The 20,999-nt window shown below is 47.0% G+C and overlaps 1 protein-coding gene across 2 annotated transcripts in view; it reads right to left on the bottom strand.

Moving 5' to 3' along the window:
* The window catches only part of FHOD3 (formin homology 2 domain containing 3), a 376,750-nt gene that overhangs the window by 312,319 nt on the left and 43,432 nt on the right, over positions 1 to 20,999 (bottom strand). For both annotated transcript variants that reach the window (XM_008158248.2, XM_008158257.2), the window contains exons 2-3: positions 14,042 to 14,148; positions 4,044 to 4,108 (exon numbers count right to left, since the gene is read on the bottom strand). In XM_008158248.2, the coding sequence (XP_008156470.2) occupies positions 4,044 to 4,108; positions 14,042 to 14,148 (172 nt within the window). The remainder of the gene's footprint in view (positions 1 to 4,043; positions 4,109 to 14,041; positions 14,149 to 20,999) is intronic.

The following is a 20,999-nucleotide window of genomic DNA, read 5'->3' as shown; positions in this document are numbered from 1 at the left end:
GTCAGCTAGTAGAGAACATTCAGACATTAACATTAGGATCCTGATGACTTCAAACTTATTTTTTTAAATTCTCGATTCCATTCCTCACCCACAGTTCTTCTACTCCTTTTCTCTCCATGGTAAGAGTTAGTCATCAGAGCCAGTTGGCCCTCCGAACATTCTTCTGGTGTCTGGAAATAGGATCGCATGCAGGGATCAAAAAATTTATTTTCTCTAGCTAACCTCATAAAATGCAGCCTTCTTGTGCCTATCGTAGATTTTCCTTTTTTTTCATATCTGTAACTTCATGCCCATGATCTGACCAGCTAGATTCAGAAGGCAAGTCATGCGCTATTTGCCACCATATGTTACCTCAAGTGGTCATACTAAAAATGTGCAAAAAATAGTTACAGTGGAGGACAGAGGTGCAAAAAAGCTGTGGGTGGGGGCTCTCTCCGTACCAAAATCTCATTCCAACCTCCTGCCAAATGCTTCAGATCTACTATGCTGTTAAAGAAGACCTATCTCGCTGCTAACTGTGACCAGCAAAGCAGTGCCCCGTGGCCTTCATTTCTTGAGTTTTGCTCAGTTGCTAACCATGAAGGCTCCACTCTGCTCTCGTCCCAACTGGCATAGAGTTCCAAAGTTAACACTGGAGAATTCCCAGGGCATGTCACCTCCAATTCATCAACACGCAGTCCTGGATTCTACACATTCTTACACTTAATAAAAACAGGAATGAAGGAGAAGAGTGAGGAAAACATTATTTTCGAGGAATTTACTTGATAGCATCTTAAACCCATGAGCCAAAGCTGTCCTGGGTCCTTTGAATCCAACTGTGAGGTGGAAAGGAAGATGGTTGGGGAAACCGCATGTGGTGGGAAGCCTCAGACAGCAGCCATTGTCCAATGCCTGTAATAGCTCAACTATTTATCGTATTGTGAAGAGGGAAAATAACCTCGAAAAGAAACAAGGACTCCGACAACTGATGTGAAAGGTTTTTGTCCGTCCCCCGAGTCATGTGTTCCTCTTTTATTTTGACTGAAGATTGTGCCAGGTTTGGGTTCTTTTCATCCCCAAGAAATCTCACCTAATATTGCCATTTGGAAAGGGAAGGAATACATCACAATGGAGGCTGGTACTTCATACACATGATGCATACATTCCTGAGGATACTATTTAGTGCTATTATAATAAATCTTTTCCATATCTTGCAAATAATAGGGAAGAGGATTTTTTTCATACAAAGGAAAAACTTTGCCTTCTTGGGTATATCAAACCTTCATCTGATACACTCAGACCTAATTAGTGGTGAAAACTGATTAAACCAGAAAATTCTTTAAAAATGATACATACTAGCACACACCTTAAAACTTTAGTTGAATTTGCAGCTATAGTGACTGACTATCCTGACTTGCCAGGGATGAGCAGCTGGTCATCCTGTTTATAGCACATAAGGGGACACACTCACATACTCTGTTTTGGACCATGATATTTCTTTGATGAAGGATCTACTACCTGGAATTCTACATGGACCTTCTTTCATGAACCACTCCAATAACATGGCCTATGATTTCCCATCTCAGCTTCTTTGAAGTCAAGCAAGAATAAAGATACTTGTGAAGACTAGAATCCTACTTTTTTTAAAACATGTTTTTATTGATTTTAGAGAGAAAGGAAGGGAGAGGGAAAGATAGAAACATCCATGAGAGTGGAACATCGATTCACTGCCTCCTGCATGATCCCCACTGAGACTCAAGCTCAAAAGCTGGGCTTGTGCCCTGAGCAGGAATCAAACCGATGACCTCTTGGTGCATGGAACAATGCTCAACCACTGAGCTACACCAGCCAGGGCAGAATCCTACGTTTTTATTTATTTTTATTTTTTAAGATTCTTTATTGATTTTTAGAGAGCGGGGAAGGGGAAGGGAGAAAGAGAGAAACATAGATGTGAGCAAAACATCAACTGGCTGCTTACTGCACACCCCTTACCAGGGATCAAGCCCACAACCTGGACATGTGCCCTGACCGAGAATTGAACCAGTGACCTTCCAGTGCACAGGACAATGCCCAACCAACTAAGCCACACTGGCCAGGGCAGAAACCTACATTTTCACAACATTCTCACACCTTGTGTAGTTGTCACAACCCACTTATGTTGACAGAAAGGCTTTTGCACTAATTTTGATTCTTTTCCAAAATAGTCAATGAACTTTCAAAGCAATGACTTTTTACACTCACATTATAAAATATTTGTGTTATCATTTCATTGTGTTAAAATTCCAATAGCAAGTGCAATTGGCTTAAGAAGGTTTGGAACAAACACACTGACCCCGTAAACACCCACTTCACCCCCTGGAGCAGAAAGTTCTGAGTGTCCTGGGAGAGAGTGGGCTGGACCGGATAGAGGTGCTCAGCATGCCACATGGGATAAGATATGGGTTTTACATGCATTTCCTGGGACAATGGAATACATCAATTAATGCAGTGAGTCAATAACATGGCAGCAAATTAGAAAACTCCTACACTAAAATATGTCAGCCCATACTACAAAAGCGTGAATTTTCTTCAAGGAGCTAGCTCATTAGGATATTTAACAAGCCCATTTTAGTATAAATCTGCCTTCCACTGCCTTATTATTTCTGGGAAGTGCAAATTCATGCTCATGCCCCAAATCCTACTGTTAACCAGTTATATTTCAACCAATATTGAACTTTAAACAGTTCAGCACATAAGTGCCTGGATTTGCTCTAGATACTGCGTTGGGGGTGGGAGAGAATTTATCCAAAAGAGTTATAGGCCTTTTCTTCAGGTAGACATGATTGATACATGTGAAATAACTGGAAATGTGTAACCAATTAAATATAATCAAGTGCTCATACATGGGTTGTGGTTGCTCAGTGCTACAGGCAGTTGAGAAGCGAACGGTTAATGTTGGCTGAAGGTCCTACAGGTCTTACTTTGCTTCCAACAAGATTACAAACCCTCCTGAGCTTTATGAGTCCACTGCACAGTTACTCTGGACACAGAGTTAGACAAAGGTTGTCACTCCAGGCACTTGCACCTCCACCATACCTAACCCCAACGGAAGGAAACTGCCACGGATTTCCCTTCACGTCCCGCTGCTCCCTCGCCCCATCCCTGGGTCTCCAGCAGGGATGCAGGAAGAAGAAGGGACCCGAAATGATTCCTCCCATTCCACCCACGCACACCACACTCCAGGTGCAGACTGCGCCTCAACAGGATGACTTACGCTCTCCTAATTAGAGGCCTGAATTAAGACCACAGTGTATATTCAGTAAAAGCGAAATTACTCAGATATGGAGAACTTCTATGCATAAAGTAAAATTAGCTCCTTTTTCTCTTTCTATATTACATACTTGCCTCAATGTGGCCCAATGCCAGGAGGAAACCAAGCCAGTTTCAGAAACGCTTTACGTAGAGATTGTCTAGTTTGCATAAATAATTCCTTTCATCGCCATTCAACCCTTGTGTGTTGGTTGGGAAACCAGTGGGTCCAGAAGAAAATCAATGGCTGCAGGAACGGCCCGATGGGGTTCCCGAGTGACCGCAGGCCAGCCATCCTGAGCCACAGGTATGTGCGACACTGTATTGCTCAGCATCCACATGTGCCCACCCTGCCCTGACCTGAGGGTTCCCTTTCACTCACCTGACCAGAAACGGCATCTCAGACCTCACTCCCCCCTGCCCCAGGTAACTTCACAGGCCCACCAGGAAGCACATGGTGGGCACTTCACTGGCAGGAGATTCACACTGGCACAGCCCCAGGAAGGCCTTCATCTCTCCCAGCATCACCAGAAGGAACCTCAGCAGCAATGTCTTACCTCCAGCTCTATTCACTAACCAAACAACAAAGGGAGTCAGGCAGAACAGGGACTGCAAAAACGACTGCTAGAAATTACCTCACTAAAAACTTGAACAACCCAATGACAGGAGCTAACCCAAGCAACAGTGACTATTCATTCCCAGGAGTGGCATTTCTCATCACATGTTTAATCACGGAAGACAGATGGCAAGCATCCCCACCTACACACGTCACTCACCGATACAGGCGTGGACCCTCACGGACAGTTGTGTCCTTAGGATGATGCTGTGCTTCTTGCCCCGCCTAATGGAGAGAAAACACACACGGGCATCAGAGGGGTCGATGAGAAGCCTAGATGCCATCAATCATCTCGAAGGTTCTGACACATCCCCCAGACAGAGGCTCCAGATAAGCAGGGACCCAAACAGAACAAGAATCTCTCCTGAAATAATGTGATGTCACAGGGCTTTCCAGAAAATAACATAATAAAGTTTGACTCGGTTGGATTGACACACGCATTTTATTGCCAAACCCGGTCAACTCGTTCCATCCACGGAGTTTGCGTGTTCTCATGCTTGACCATGTTGGGAAATTTTTCAAATCTGTGCCCATAAAGTGAAATCCCAGGAATGTAACAACCCAAATCTGCCTGATCATTCCCATGGCTATTTTTACATCTTTCTGGATATAGGAAAGGGGCACATGGAGTGGGGGAATCCGAAAGAGCTGCTCTGCTGTGTATCAATTCAAGACTACCGGGTTTTTCTCTTTTCCAGGAAGATGGAGTCCACCAAAGAGCTTATAGGCTATTTGTTATTGGGAACTCCAATTTACACACCTCACTTCACCTGTGTTTCCTTCTGACTTCATTCCTTATGAGGAAGCAAAGAGCTGGCCCCTCCCCAATTCTGTTCCCACCAGGGCTCATCCCACGTTATGCAAAGGAGGACTAAAGCACTGAGCAGGTGACAGAGAAGATGATAAATGGGAAGAAACGTGAGTCCTGGCTACCTGGGGGTAGCAAAGGCTTTGAGACTGGAAGAAAGTGGAAGCCAATGGACAGAGCCAGCCCACCAGCATGCAGCAGGGAAGCCGCTGGGGCTCTCGGTGGCAGAATTGCCCTTCCATCGCTCTTCTGGCCTCTCTCATCCGCCCATCAGGGTTTCCTTTGTAAAGGAGTCTGGCAGTAATTCCTGGTTTTACGGTTGTGTTGGAGAGGACAGGAACAGACATCGCACTGGGCACACTGTTAATATTGTGATTATGGATTCATCGTCATCAATGAAACAATTCTATTTCTAATGCTTGAGACCAGATCAGAGGAAAAAGTAGGGTGTCAAAAGGTGGGGTTTTTTTATTCTTTTAAAAGAGAAAGTAAAGCCAGCTGCATAGTCCTACAAAAGCATGCAGTGGCCTCCCGCCCTGCAGCTGCTTGTAGGTAGAGAACCTGCATCCAGTCCTTTCAAATCCCCAGGGTCCCCCCCCCCCGCCTTTCCCACTTTGTTCATTTGATTGATTTACATATGCTGTGTGCAAGGCACTAATCTTAAGGAGCTTACAAGGAATCCACAGCCCTTAACCCATCTTCAGAAGATGGATTTGAGATTCCTAGGAGGGCACACTTCTTCAAAACTTTCTTCCACACACACACACACACACACACACACACAATAGTTTTCTTTCTCACAATCCTGGTGTCGACACTCTTTCAATTCCTTTAACGGTACCAGGAAATAAGTTTCCGTCAGTGCCCTGCGCTCAGTCATTGAACGGCCTTCTTTGTGAACTGCCAGGAAAGGTATTCTGGGGGGTAAGCGTGGGGGGTGGGAGGGGACATGGGGGGCCTCAGTGGGGAGCCTCCCCCAGAGCTGGGAGCAGAGACTGAGGAAGCCCTGAGGGGAGCCAGGCCCCAAACAGGAGGAAGAGCAAACCTGGAGCACCATCAGTCCGTCAGTCCGTAGCCCTGTTATCAGCATTAGGAGTCGATGATGAATACCAGACGACGGGAGGCAGAGCACATGCTTTGGATGCCCTGAGTGGGGAAGCAGGGATGGCCAGGGAAACAGTTCAGAATACCTCAGGTTCTGGAAAGTTCAAAGGGCCCTCATTTTTATCTTCAAACAACTGCAAAGTCACATTTTGAGGAAGCGCTTAAGTTTTCCCAGAGACCTCTGCAGTCCCCCAGTGGGAGCGTGGGGCGGTCGCTCTAGGATTCCAGGCGCCTTCATGAAAACCAGGACAGTCTCTGAGGCGGCCCTGGCAGGCCAGCCACTCTGAGGTACCATCCCTTCTGTGCTTGTGCCTTGAGAAACCAGGCAATCAGATGGGTTAAGCCAACCCCTGGTGGAACTTAAGAGACCACAGAACCAAAAAAGGCCTATTTTGTAGTAGTTTTCTCTCTTATAATTCCAATTCTGTACCTCCTTCCTTGCCTGCCCTTCTACACAAAACCCTGAGATGGGAGGAATCACTGTGGAAATTCTTAGAATAGAGCCAAGGTCTATGGAGGCCACCTTAGGGGCTGAGGCGCCAAATCCCAGAAGTTACTGGCAGAGGAGGGAGCCGGCCAAGGCAGAGACAAGTGGCGGTGAGTGCAGGCTGGTCCCCAGAAGGTGTCCTTCATCTCCCACCCCTCCCTCACCCACCTCCATTTTCTCCCGTCTTTGATGTGGGTACCATCATTGTGCCCATTTTACAGACGAGGAAAGCAAAGCCTATAGAAATGACGTAACCTCCATAAAGTCAGAGGGCTGGTGGAAACTGAATCAGGCCTGAAGGCAGAGTGTCTGGCTCCACAGTCACCAGCCATACCCTGCCTTTTGCTGTACAGCTGCCTCACTATACAACCTTCTCCACTTTTTTTAGTGGTTTAACCTCAATGCTAAAATCTATTAAAGAGGACACACATAAAAATTAAAATGCAAAAATCTAAGAAAATGTTGCCAAACCAAATTACAGGACCAAATAAGGTTTCTCCTAAGACTTCAGGGATTACAGAAAGTTTAATGTTTTATTTATATATATCAAATGTCAATGTATAAAGGGCACCCCATAAAATGCCTTTAAATTTGATTAATGCTGATATACTACTATTAGAGGGAAGTTGATTTTCATGCATTTCCTTTGTACGTGGCCATCTCGCTGCTGTTATTAATTCTAAAAATCCTTGGGCCGATTCTTTTATGAGCATAATCATGTCATCTATTAAAAATAATCACTTTATTCCCAGGCTTTTTGTAGGAAGTATGCCCTTGTCTTCTGTTTCATGGCTAAAACTTTCAAAGGAAAATTAAATAATCATGGGTAGATTTCCCCCTGCCCCCAGTGGGATACTATGTCAGTTTGGGTTTGGAAAATAATATTCATAACAGTTGTTAACCTTCATGGAATGCTTATCGCGTGCCGGACAAGAGTCTAAGTACTTTATACAGATTTGATCTTCAAAAAATTCCTATAAAATAGGTAACATTTTTTAAATGAGGAAATTGAGGCCCAGAAGGGTTAAGCAACATAGCTGAAGTCACACAGCTAGCAAGTGACAGAGCTCAAATTCAACCCAGGCAGTGCAACCCAGAGCCTGTGTGCCCATCACCTCCCTGATGGGTGTTCCTTCATCCGCTCCCTCATTCCACTCTATATGAGATGCACGATGCAGGCTCTGCCTCAAGATAGCAGCAACCTGGAGATCCTGCCTGACCTGCAGGTTTTGGACTCAAGACTACAACACCAGTTCTTACCTGAATTTCCACCCCACTGGCCCACTCTACAGATTTCAGACTTGCCAGTCACCACAATGGAGTGAGCCAATTACTTCAAGTAAATCTCTCTAGATATACTCGGTAGACCAGATGGATTAGATTAGAAAGATTAGACTAGATGAATGGGTAGATAGATAGCTTGTTGGTTCTATTTCTCTAGAGAACCTTAATACAAACGTTGGTGTCTGCCTTCATGGAGCTTCCATGTTCCAAAAATCAGTGGATTCGGCATAAACACTTGAGTGATCCTTTCCTCCCTGATACTGACATGCTGTATCCATTTCATAGCTGCCCTTCCTTCTGAATCCGCCTGCTTGCAGTAGGGTGACCCTGAGGCAGAAGCAATTTAATTTGACCTGAAACTCCCCAGGGAGACTCAGATTCCATTCCTATCAGCACAGCCACTGCCAGGGAAACATCACCACTCTGGAGATCAGCCACATCCCATCAGGTGCCCGCACCCAAGGCCAGTGCTACCCAAGTGACAAGAAAACCATCTAAAATAGACACTCAATCCAAGGGAACTCCAATCAAGGCACACATGCCAGGGGTGTGAGGGTGCTGCTGGTGAAGGAACTTCCCAAAACTTCCTGGCTTCTCAGAATACACCAAGTTTCTCCTACAACTACGCCTATGGCTTGGGGTGGGAACCGGGCGGGGGGGGGGGGGGCAGGTATGAGGGCTGGTTTAACCAAGTAAGTAAGTCTTTCAGACACCATGTTTCAGTTCTGCCCCAGTCTCTCAAGAGAATATTTTTTATTTATTTTTAATATATTTGTATTGATTTCAGAGAGGAAAGGAGAGGGAGAAAAACATCAATGATGAGAAAGAATCACTGATCAGCTGCCTCCTACATGCCTGCTACTGGGGATCGAGCCTGTAACCCGGGCATGTACCCTGACCAGGAATCGAACCGTGACCTCCGAGTTCACAGATCGATGCTCCACCACTGAGCCACACTGATCAGGCTCAAGAGAATATTTTTACAAGAATAACATATGAAGTCTTTTTGTGGCTATAAGAGCAAGTGCATACATTAATTTATTAAGTGGCATGCAGCCAAAGACTTGATGACGTTTTCTTGCAACCAACAGCAAAATTAATGCCCTCAAACATTCCTCCACTCAAATTAGAACTAAACTATGATTTCGATCAAGAGTAGAAAACACATTTGACCACAAGAAGCAGAAATTAGGACCCCCTCAGCAACTGCCCCGGGAATAAGCTTCCTTTTACTAAGCTTCTGGAGCGGAGAGATGCAGCCAGTGTTCTGGCTGAGGGATAAAAATATGAAGAAGGATTTGAATTAGTCATCAGCAAGTGAAAAAAATAGTGTTAGCTAAGATTATTTGCTCAAAAGCTTCAAGTTCAAGAGAGCCAGTTGAGACTACTTTCATCTCCAGATGGATTCTGGTCTTTCCTAGAAGACAGTAGAGGTGAAAAGCATAGACTCTGAAGCCAGCTGTGTGACCGTGGAGGACAAGTTACTTAGCCTCTCTGAGCCCCAGCTTCCTTGTCTGTAAAGTGGGAAAATAATATTACGCATTTGGTGTCATACCTAAGAAATGAAAACTTGCTCCTATTTTCTTCTAAGGTTTTTTAAGTTTTAGCCTTTCATCCCCAGGGACCCCTAATGGGAAAGAAACCTTGGTTGAACGCGTTCACAGCTCCCGGCTCTGGGGCCATCCTGTGGCCTCCCCTTCTCACTCCTCCATTCTCTCCCCCACCCACGACTACTCTGCTTCCTCTCTCCCTAAATCTCCTCCTTCGACACCCTGGCCTGACCTTGGTCCTCTCGCAACTTGGCTTCTCTGTGGAGGGCATGGTGTTAACAGCCCTTTCTTTGAAATTTTCTCTCTCCTTGCTGAGGCACACCCTGCTGGCTACTACCCAATTTCCACTTTCCCCTTTTGTCTCATCAAGAGAACCCAATTTTGTCTGAGGGGGACAACGTACCCACCTAAAAACTGCCTTCTCCAGTCTCCTTGGCCCCCAAGGGTGGCCACGTGACACAGTTGTCCTCGGTGAACTGGATGTGGAAGTTGCTGGTGGGGCTCCTGGAAAAGCTCAGCACAAGGCCCGTGCCCCTGACCACTAGGCTACACTGCTCTGTACTATGCTCTCCTCGGATGCCAGAGGCCCTGTTGGAATCCCTGCTGACACCGGGAGGGAACCGGGCTCGCCAGGTCACACCATGGCAGGGTCAGGCATAATCATTAGAGGCTTCGGGGCTCCTGTTTCCGCTACTAACTTCCCCGGCCTTGGAAGGCACTGACCAGGCCTGGCTCCCTCTGCAGAGAGTAATCGCTTTGTCCTTCCACTTCTGAAGGTCTTTCCCCTCTTCTCCCTTTAGCCACAGCTTGAGTGATCATTCTAAACAAGGGGTGAGTTAATTTTTAGTCCTGGCATAAAAGAGCAGGGCAATGAACGAGAACAAAGAAACAAACTGCTCCAGCAAGGAAAATTCACTCCGAGCGCACTGTGTGAAAAACACCATCCTTTTCCCATAGCTGGTCCCGTGTCTCCGTCAGATGGTCTCATTAGGGGATATTTTGCTATGATTTACACAAAAAAATCAAGAGAAGAATGCCATTTCATTTGACCTCTTCGTGCCTATGAGGGGCAATTGTTAACTAGGAAGGAATTATATTTTAACTCCCATTCGTGGGAGACATGACTTCACAGGCACCCAGACTCCGCCAAATGCCACGCTTCCCCGAGAGGACCTGGGAGGGATGCTCAGGGCAAGTGAGGCTGCAGATGTGCGCGGACACCTCCCACCTGTGCAGGAGGGCTCAGCCTGTAGGCTGCTCCCAGCCAGCCCTGCCAGAGCTCAGTGGTGGTCAATAGCCTGGGAGTGACTGGGGTGAGCTGGCAGTGCCAGGACAGTCAATCCTGGCATGTCTTCTGCAATCCAGGCCAGGGACAGAGAGGCTTCCCCACCCGAGAGCAGTGAAGAGTGTGGCTTCTTCAGCTCTTCTGGACAAAGAGAAGGTCATCCTGCGTCCATTCCAAAGGATGTGGGGTGGGGCACCAAAAACGAAGACTATTTCAAAGCCATAAAGCCTGCTCTGGGGTGAGCTGTGGCACAACTATTTCAAAGCCATAAAGCCTGCTCTGGGGTGAGCTGTGGCACAACTATTTCAAAGCCATAAAGCCTGCTCTGGGGTGAGCTGTGGCACAACTGTCAAATGCGCAGCTACCCAGCAGCTTTAGGGCTACCTTCCCGTTTGCAGTCGCCCATGCCGTCAGTCCTGCCTTCTTGCCATCATTCGTTTTCCCAGCATCGCATGCTGTTAGGGTGCAGAGATGTGGTCAAGGACCATGGGCCCAAGGCCAGGTTATGATTCAGAAGGGAACAAAGGAAGAAAGGAAGCCAGGATCTACTCTGCTGACCTAGCGGCAGGGCCCTGGCTCTTTAGGGAGAAGCCTCCAGCTCCTGATTCTGGTGTTGACAGAGTGACCTGTAGGCCAGGGCCAGAGGACAGCAGCAGATGCGTCCTCCCTGCTGTAGGGTTGGTGCTGTTTCAGCCACAGCCAGTGTTTTAACCTGGAACTGAAGGTGTCCTTGCATGAAGCACCCTCATGTCACCAAAGGTGTGAATGTACATCCTCAGTAGAACCTAAAGTGCCTTTGCCCAGGTGCTCCTGGGATGGTGGAGGAGTACACAGGCCTGGGAGATACTGTGGGTTTGGTTCCAGACCAAGGCAATGAGAGTCTCGCACTAAAGCAAGTCTCACAATAAAGTGAGTTGTAATCTTTTTGCTGGTGAAGGACCTCGCCTTCAGTTTGTAAGAGAGGCATCATCCATCAAGCACAGTAGAATGAGGCATGCCTGTACAGACTTGGGGACTGGTCACAACAATGTTCAAACCTGGCTCCACCATCCACTGCAGCCCAGTATGGGAATTTAAGGTCTGACCCTTAGTTGTTTCAAACAAAAAATGGGGATGATAAAATCCAGCCACATGGCTGGTAAGAGAATGAACTATTAAACAAACATACCTTGAATAAGGTGCCTAGTATAGTGGTTTGCATGGCAGGTGCTCCATAAAGGTTATTTTTCTCCCCAACTCTTAATTCTTGATACTGTTGTCTAATATATTAACACTTTTTTTTTTCTAAGCTGCTATCTCTACATCATTCAACTTTTGATAAAAGAGAAGAAAATCATACAGGACATGGTCGTTAAGTGTAACACCTCTAGAAACATTTTTCAAGTTGACAATGATGTACTCATAACACCCCCAATGTCTGTTGGATCAATGAGCCATAAAATCACCCAATTAGACTGTTGCCCAGCCTGAATTCTGACATCTTAGAGATAGGGATATCATGGTCAAGTACTTGGTAAAAACTATGACAATGGAATTTCCTCAAATCTATCGGTCTTATATTAGTCATTTTTTAAGTGATGATGAGTAGAATCTGATGTGAACTAATAATGATAGCCCTCACATGTGCACAGCCGATGACAGTTTCCAGGTCTTTCCCCACGCACTGTTGGTGTGATCCTGGGAGCCACTCCAGAGACAGGAAGGGCGTCCTCACAGAACCTTGCTGGTTCCCACCAAGGACCCTGGTTTTCTTGGTTTGGTGCTCATGGTCGTGACATTCAGGAATCCATCCTGGGACCCCCCTCATTTACTGGCCACCAGCATTCACTCAGTGCCTATCAGGTGTTGAGAAAATGCTAGGCACTGGGTAGTCAGACAGGTCTAGTCCTGACCTCCTAGAGTTTTAGCAGCAGAGGGACAATTAGGGGAAATGGATCATAAATTGTGATAAAACAGGGGAAATCCAGGAAGTCATCAGTACACAGTGGAGTCAGGTAGGAGACTAATACTAACAGGTTCCCATTTTTTTTCCTTGAGCTGTTCATGAAAACTTAGTATTCTCTGAAAATATTCATCTGACAGTAATATATTTTTAACTCAATCAAGGTAATGTCTAAACAACTGTTGGGGAGGTCTCTGACCACCAGATCAAAATAGCTGGGCATTATTGGGAAAGCAACAGGGAGCCCCTGAAGTTTTCTAAGGAGGAAGGTGATAAAATCAGAGATATACGCAGCTCAAGATGGATGAGGGATAGAGAAGCAGGGAGGGGGCCTCACAGAAAGCTATTTCAATCCTATATAATAAAAGGCTAATATGCAAATCAACTGAACGGCAGAACAACCAGTTGCTATGATGCGCACTGACCACCAAGGGGCAGACGCTCGATGCAGGAGCTGCCCCCTGGTGGTCAGTGTGCTCCCACAGGGGGAGCGCCGCTCAGCCAGAAGCCGGGCTCACAGCTGGTGAGTGCAGCAGCAGTGGCAGGCGCCTTTCCCACCTCTGCAGTAGCACTAGGGATGTCTGGGGGGAGCGGGCCTAAGCCATCAGTTGGACTTCAAGAGGGCACAGGCCGGGCGGAGGGACTGCAAGAGGGCACAGGCCAGGCTAAGGGACACCCCCCTCCCAGTGCACAAATTTCATGCACCAGGCCTCTAGTAATCTAATAAATATAGGAATGGTTGATTGTATAAGTATATTCCTACAGAGATTTTACTTTCTGGACACATCTTTGATTTTGTATATATGTTGCTTTATTCAGACTGAGCAATCAGAAGTATGAAGCAATTCTAGATAGGCTAAAAGTTATTTGCTGTTAGTTAACATGATAATTGTTTTTTCCACTGTAATGAGTTCAAAAGATGATATAATATAACATGATCTACTAGGGCATCTGGCAAGAAAACTAAATATCCAGTGAGTTGTCATTAAGAACAATGTTTAAAACAATTGTTGGCCCTAGCCGGTTTGGCTCAATGGATAGACTGTCGGCCTGCAGACTGAAGGGTCCCAGGTTTGATTCCGGTCAAGGGCACATGCCCAGGTTGCAGGCTCGATCCCCAGTGGGGGGGCGTGCAGGAGGCAGCCAATCAATGATTCTCTCTCATCATTGGTGTTTCTCTCTTTCCCTCTCCCTTCCTCTCTGAATAAAAAACATTTAAAAAAAACAACTGTCAATCCACTAAAATCTTTAAAATATTAATGTACTTATATTTGGCTTAAGAGAACAGGATGTAAACACCATGTGCTTAATTAAACCCAACCAGAAATGCTCCTACCCCTGAGTAGCCTTGTCAAGAAGAGTTACTCAAATAGATGGTGTCAGGTAGGTACTAGACTCATCGGGGGATCACCTTGTAAGTTACATAAATGTCTAACCACTGTGCTGTACACCTGAAACTAATATAATATTGAATGTCAACTGTAATAAAACTTTTATTTAAAAAAAAATGAGTTACTCAAAATGCAAAAGAGTTTGCTGTGACTACAGGTGTCACCTGCATCTCCCTTCTTTTTGTGTGACTGCGAGTGAAGAGAAAGCCAAAGGTTTCTCCAAAATATTGCAGGCCACCGCCCCCCCACCTCCCCCCCATTTCTTGGAAGGTCAGGACCAGTCAGCAGGGACAATTGTGGCTCTTACCCAGCGTCATCCTGGAAGCCTTCTAGCTCGTCCCGCTGCTCTGCCAGGGTGGCTTCCAGGTCCAGGTAGGTGCCATTGTGGGAGAGCTGCAGCGTGCAGTCGTCGAGCTGCAAGAGAAAGAGCCTGGTCAGCCCAGCCGGCTCCTGGGAGGGGACTCGGCATGGAGCAGTCACTGCATGTCGCCCCATGTGGGTTTTTAATCAAGCATCACTCTGAAGTTCAGATCACAGTTGGAGGTAGTGTGTTCCTGTGAATAGATTGGGAGCAGACTGCATATCGAGTGGACAGACACGACACCTATGAAGGGAGTGGCCTTGACAGGGCCCAGTGGCTGTCGATAGGGGTGGAGAATGAGCCCTTTGGGCCAGTGCCACTTTGCACTCTGAGGGGCCCAGGAGGATCTATGGATGTGGGGAGTGGTAACCAAGCTCACAATGCTGGTGTGAATGTGGATTAAGAGTCCCAGAGTTTCAAAGGCAAATTTGATGGGAAAACATGTTGTTTCCTTTGATTCAGTGAGAAGCCTGCTTTCTCAGATTCTGTCATGCTTGGCACATTACAATCAATAGCTGCTCAATAAACAACTGAGCTAAAAGAAACATTCTCCATTTGGATGACAGCATACCCAAATTACAACATACCACAGAGGGCCTGAGGTCTCTGCTTACTAGTCTCAGTTTTTTTAATGTATTTAACAAATACTTATCTGTTATTATGTTCATGCATAATTCTAAGCATTTGCCTATGTTGCTTCATTTGCTTCTCACATGGACCTTACTTCTATTAGTATCCCCAGTTTACAGATGAAAAAACTGAGGCATAGAGTGAAACTAACAGATGCCCCATCTGGTAATGACGGAGCTGGAATTTGGATACCAGCCGTTTGACTCAAGATCATGTGCTCAACCACTAAGTCCTGATCCTTTCTATGGCCTGAGACCTACGAAGGACTTAAAAATATCAATCTTGCAATATATAGCTTAAGGCATCCAAGTGTTCTGCCATGTGTTTGTCAACCCCCTTCCCTTTCCCTCCTGGACACACAGACCACATATCCCAGCCTTATAGTTGGTTTTCAACAGTGAAACTGAGTACTGACCAATGGAATGTGAGTGAAAGTGAACAAGGCCCCCAGCACCCCTGGCCACAACACCCCTGCACAACTTTCCACTTTTTGTCTCTTGCCTGCGGCCAGATGCACAGCGGCCAGTGGAGGACTCCAAAGTCTAGAAACCACCAGAGCCCCAGGTTCCTGAATCGCTACACGGAACAGAGCCCTTCGCTACCCCGCCTCCCCTGGACCAAAACGAGCCAGACACGAGCCTTTGTGGCGGTGAGTCGTGAAGACTTTTGAGGTTGTTACAGCAGCATCACATGACATTTACAATGATCGAGACACATAAAAATAAAGGGAAATTATGTTACCAAAGATTAAAGCTGACATGACGAGGAAGCCCAAATGTATAACTGCATGCCTGATTTCTCAGTCTTTAGGGTGGCTCTTATTATTCATCTACTTGCTGAGCTAGGCTCTCATTTCAAAACCAGTGGCCCTGCGCACGAATCGGTGCACGAGTAGCTCTCTGCCACACTGTAGCTCACTGCCCCGCCCTCCTGTAGCTCTCTGCAGTTTGTAACTCGCTGCCCCACCCTCCTGCTGATCAGTCGTTACCGTCACGATGTAATGACCATTTGCATATTACCTCTTTATTATATAGAATGATATAATAGGAGACTAACACTGAAAAATAAGAGGCGAAGATGTGGCTACTTTAACCCTTTGCACTCGCTTTTTTCTCAATTCCTGCTACCGATGCTAACCGTGTCGAGTCACACTCGACATCCGAGTGCAAAAGGTTAAAGTTTCTAAATAAACATGTGATAATACTTCTGCAGTGAGATTTCAAACAAGAAATAAGTCTCTTGATCCACAACAAGAGAAACTGAGACTATCTTCTTGTCTAGAATGAGCACTTAGAAGAGGCTGCTGATCTTTTTTTTCTGTAAAATCAACTTTATTAAAATAGAATTTACATTAAATTGCATAGATTTTAAGTGTACAGTTTGATGAGGTTTTTTTTTTTTTTTTTTAAGTTGTTTTTTCAATTAGAGACCGAGCAGGTTCGTGTTTCTGGTTATCCTCAACAAATTGAAAGGAATTTGTTCTTTGTTATTTGTAAGAAACACCTAGTTAAATTGTTTAAAGGGGTTAATCCTATTTGATTCACTTGTTTGATTTCTCTAATAACAAACTGTTCCTCTAAGGGCGTGCTGGTGAGGGTCAGCATTCTTGACTGGCATAGACAGATCATCTGATCCGAGACAGCATTTAACCCAGGAATCAAACTGGCCAAACTCACGGTTCTGAGGTGTCAGAGGTGCACCCACGGTTTTGGGGAAACACACGGGGAACTGCTCCCCCCACCTGTGGAACCAGCAGCCAAGAATGGTTTCCTGCAGAGGCATCTCCGGGCCCAGGGCTGAAATCCGACTTTATCCTTCCCAGGTGGAAAATTCCATGAGACCCTGGACCTGCTAACATGCACACTGGACCATGTGGACGGCTGGACTCACAGCTGCTCATTCTCGCTTTTAACTCCTACAGGTGTTGTTAACTAAGAAAGCTACTTGGTCTGTTGTGTTGATAGTATCCGCACATTTGCTTATTTTTAATCCCACATATAATCAACAGCCTAGAAGGTGGGGGTGACGAAAGCCCTTTAAGCCATAACAATTTCTTGGGCTTCATCCCCTAAAAACAGGTGAGCCCAGAGAAAGCTTTTGGGTAGAGCAGGGGTGGGGAACCTTTTTTCGGCCAAGGGCCATTTGGGTATTTATTACATCATTCATGGGCCATACAAAATTATCAACTTAAAAATTAGCCTGCTATATTTGGTCAGACATTTAATTAACTCACCCCTAATGCCTTGGCAGGATCAGATCAAATTATTTCGAAGGCCTCATACGGCCCGTGGGTTGGACGTTCCCCACCGCTGGGGTAGAGCGTTTCTGCCTCTCCCCGAGGGGGTCTGAGTCATTCTGTAGTCCACACGCAGGCCCGGCGAGAGCCCAGGGGCAGCCTGTGCAGGGGTATGTGGTGTAAATTCTCCCACCGCGGCCCGTTTCAGCCAGCAGCGTGAAGTCACTGAGCGTGGGGCTGCACAAGATGTGCAGCAACTCACCAGTATATGGTACGTGTATCAGATACAAGAGATGTCAGAAACCTCAAAAGCATGAGGAGCAGTAAAATGTAATAAAACATTTAGGAAATGACATGTTTTGAGTTGCTATTACTATCTTTATTTTTTATTTTTTGTTGCTTTTAGGAGAGTATAGTTGACATACAATCTGATATTAGTTTCAGGTGCACAACATAGTGATTCGACATTAATATAATGTACGATGTGATCACCACAATCAGTCTAGTAACCATCAGTCACCGTACAAAGTTACTACGATGTTACCGACTATATTCAACGGGCTGTACATTGCATCCCAGTGACTTGTTTATAACTGGAAGTTTGTACCTTATTATCTTTGTCTTTAATAGAACTTTATTAATTGTACACACATATCCTTAAATCTTTAATAATAGCTATGTTGAACAGCTGGCTCACAGAATCCCCGAGAATACCCATCAGCCCTCTCGAGCCCCCCAGGCCCACTCCAGCACACTCCGCTTCTGGCCCTCCCAGGTCGCTAATTTGAGGTGCCTAAGGTGGAGACAGCAGGGGGACCCCCGCCCCAGCCCTATGCTGTTCTTAGTTAGGGGGGAGTGGGGATTCCTGGTGGCCGGCAGATGCAGCCCTTATGGCAACTCTGGCTATCTTGCACATCATCTCCACACAGGCCCTTCCCGATGTTATTCCCAGCCAGCCAAGGTGAATATCTGGTTTTCCTCAACACTCACCCTGGCCCCCCACGCTCCCAGCCAGCCCTGGACCACAACAGGAAGCCCCACACCTCTCAGCCTCTGACAGCAGAATCCCGAAACAGCAGAACCGCCTATTCTCCTCACGCCTCTCCGCACATTCAGGGCAGCATTAGCCATGACCATTTCCATAAGTCAATTTCAACCAAATTACATGTCAGGCACAGACTGGGCACCAAGGAACACATAAATGCTTCCTTCCCTCAAAGACCATTTTATTGAGTAAGAATGACACAGAAGAGAACAAAAAGCCATTTTAAACCAGCTGTCCACATGTGTGGAAGTTCACCCTCAGTTCTATTCCTCCTCTATAATTAGCACCCACAGCCTCCGTGACCCAAGCATCCTCCACAAAACCGCCCCGGCCCCCCTTCCGGAGACAGGCTGTCACTACTTCCCAAGCCACTGTCACAACCCCGCTCCCCCTGCCTAAGAGTTTAGCCATTTGTGCTCGCAAGTCCTTCAACTAAAACAGAAAATGTGACCATGTGCCTTTTGATCCCTCAAGAAGTGTGTGTGTGTGTGTGTGGAGTCCTCACGGCAGGGCTACAGCCAGGGGGCAGGGTCAGACACCCCGGCCTTAGGGAGCCCAGACACGTGGGCACCAGAGGGGTCCCAGCAACACGGCTGCCTGAGAAGACACCAAAGGAATCGACGCACACTGCCCACCCGATCCCGTGATACAAACCCCACCTCAACGTGACACCGGAGACAGGCGAGATTAATATTTAAACCATCACATGAGCCAAGGAGTTGGAAGAAAGAGCTTCCTTGCTGGACTGACACATTGAAACAATGTCAATATTCTGGGGAGAGGTCTTAGGTCTTTTTTAATCCTCACCCAAGGATATGTTTATTGATTTTTTTTATTTTTTTTAGAGAGGAGGGAAGGGGGGAGAGAGAGAGAGAGAAAGAGAAACATCGATGTGAGAAACATTGATCGGTTGCCTCCCGTCTATGCCTGGACCAGGGATCAAACCAGCAACCTTTTGGTGTACGGGACGACGCTCCAACCAACTGAGCCTCCCAGCCAGAGCGCTTCAAGTATCATTTTTACAAACCAATTGATAGGGACACTAACTGAATTCTTCAATTAGTTAGTCGGGGATACCGAATAGCAGTTATAAACGAGTACAACAGTGTGACGAGGCAGTGAGGGGACGTCAGCTCCCAGCTGGTCACTATGAAGATTCGGCCGGAAATACCCAGACTCGGCCTGCAGACTGAAGAAGGCTCAGACACCTCCTGCCAGACCAGCTCCTGCCGGGAACCTCAGCTCCTACTTAGAGGCAACCTGATCCCTGGCCTTGGCCTCTCCTGTCAACTGTCTTCCCGGATGACTTAAGGGCCCTGGAATTTCCTGACTCCAACGATTTTCATGTCAACCCTGAGCCCCTGGCAGCATGTCCCCTGCACTCCTTTCTTGGCTCCAGGCTCAGTGGCCAGGACACTGCGGGCACGTCAGGACATAAGACAAGGCGGGAGCCAGGCGGGAAGATAACGTTACAGGGCCTACAGGGCCGTTACAAAGTACGGCATTAGGGAAGTTTGGGGGCAGTGGCAGTGGCAGAGCAGGAAGACTTGGGATCAGGTTGCAGGCTGTAAACCAGCGGCTGGGATTCGGTGGGGGGCGGGGTGCTCTAGAGGGAATCGATCACAGATCTACAAGGAGGGACCCTTGCAAATATCCTGGAATTTTGTGCCGCTCCTCCCGGGTCGAACCATGAAAATGTGCTCTCGCCCTGGCTGGTTTGACTCAGTGATTGAGCGTTGGCCTGCAGACAGAAGGGTCCCAGGTTCGATTCTGGTCAGGGCGCATGCCTGGGTTGTAGGCTCCAGTGGGGGGCGTGCAGGAGGCAGCAGGTCAGTGATTCCCATCATTGATGTTTCTCTCTCTCCTTCTCTCTTCCGCTCTGAAATCAATAAACATATATGTAAAAAAAATAAAATGGGCTCTTGATCTCTGGGGACATGGAAAGAGCCCCCTCTCCTTGCAGAGAGGTTGCACAAGATCAGCTTGGGGTTTAGACGGTTCCTACAAAGAAGACACTGCATTCAAAAACAAAGGGCAGACTCCTCATCCTGGGGCAGGGGGAGGGGCGGTATCTAAAACAAGGCTGATGTCACGTCTGGATTTATATATTCTTCTCTCCCTAACCCAGTGAAGCGGCATGTTACTGGGAGGTTTAATGATTACCTGGGTTTGGCAGCAGGTCCACGGCAGGCCTTAGTCTCGGCAATAAAATTCACTGTGACCCTGAAATAGACTCACACGGAACCATTCTATAAACACACGAGGACTATCCTTTGAGCTCGTTTTGGTAATAGTTCAGAAGTGGGAAAACATATGCTGATTGATAAAATAGATGAAAATAAAGAAAAGCTCAAATAAGTGTCATTTGCTTATGTCATTTAAGTGGCTCCTCCTGCCCCTGAACCCACATCCCTCGCAATGGGTCCTGCCGCTCTTTCCATCAAGGCGTGGATCTTTCTCGACTCCTGAAAGCTGTGTCTCGCTTTGGCCAACGAGGCAGCCGATGGGACAGAGCGGAGACTTGAGCGATACTTGCTCACCACCGAGGCGGGCTGTCCCCTCCTGCTGCTCTTGGACCTCTGCCCGCACACGAAGAAGCCCGGCTTAGCCAGCCTCCAGGGTGCCTGGTCGCTCCCGCTGCCCTCCTGACAGCCTGCCAACGGCCACACACTGCAGGAGGCATCCGGTTTGGCAAGCCAACAGGTGCCCCTCCAGCCGACGGCAGACACAGAGAGCCCAGCCGAGATCGGTCCAACTGGCCCAAACCAGAAGGACCACCCATAGACCATAGACTTGTAAGAAATATTGTATGGTTGCTGCTCCTCTTCCCCTGAGGAAAGACCCACAGCGAACAGGTGGCCAGCAGGGATTGCAATTTCACACTCGAAGGGCTCGGTGCCTGGATCAGTGGGGGGGGGGGGGGGGGGGGTGAGGCTCACCCCACCAAGGTGCCCTCTGAGTGTGCCATGACACTGCCAGCTCAAGGCAGGAAT

Source organism: Eptesicus fuscus, chromosome 12, assembly GCF_027574615.1.
Source record: "Eptesicus fuscus isolate TK198812 chromosome 12, DD_ASM_mEF_20220401, whole genome shotgun sequence".
Classification (NCBI taxonomy): domain Eukaryota; kingdom Metazoa; phylum Chordata; class Mammalia; order Chiroptera; family Vespertilionidae; genus Eptesicus; species Eptesicus fuscus.
The sequence above is the reverse complement of the archived record's forward strand: the minus strand, read 5'-3'. Positions and strand labels throughout refer to the sequence as shown.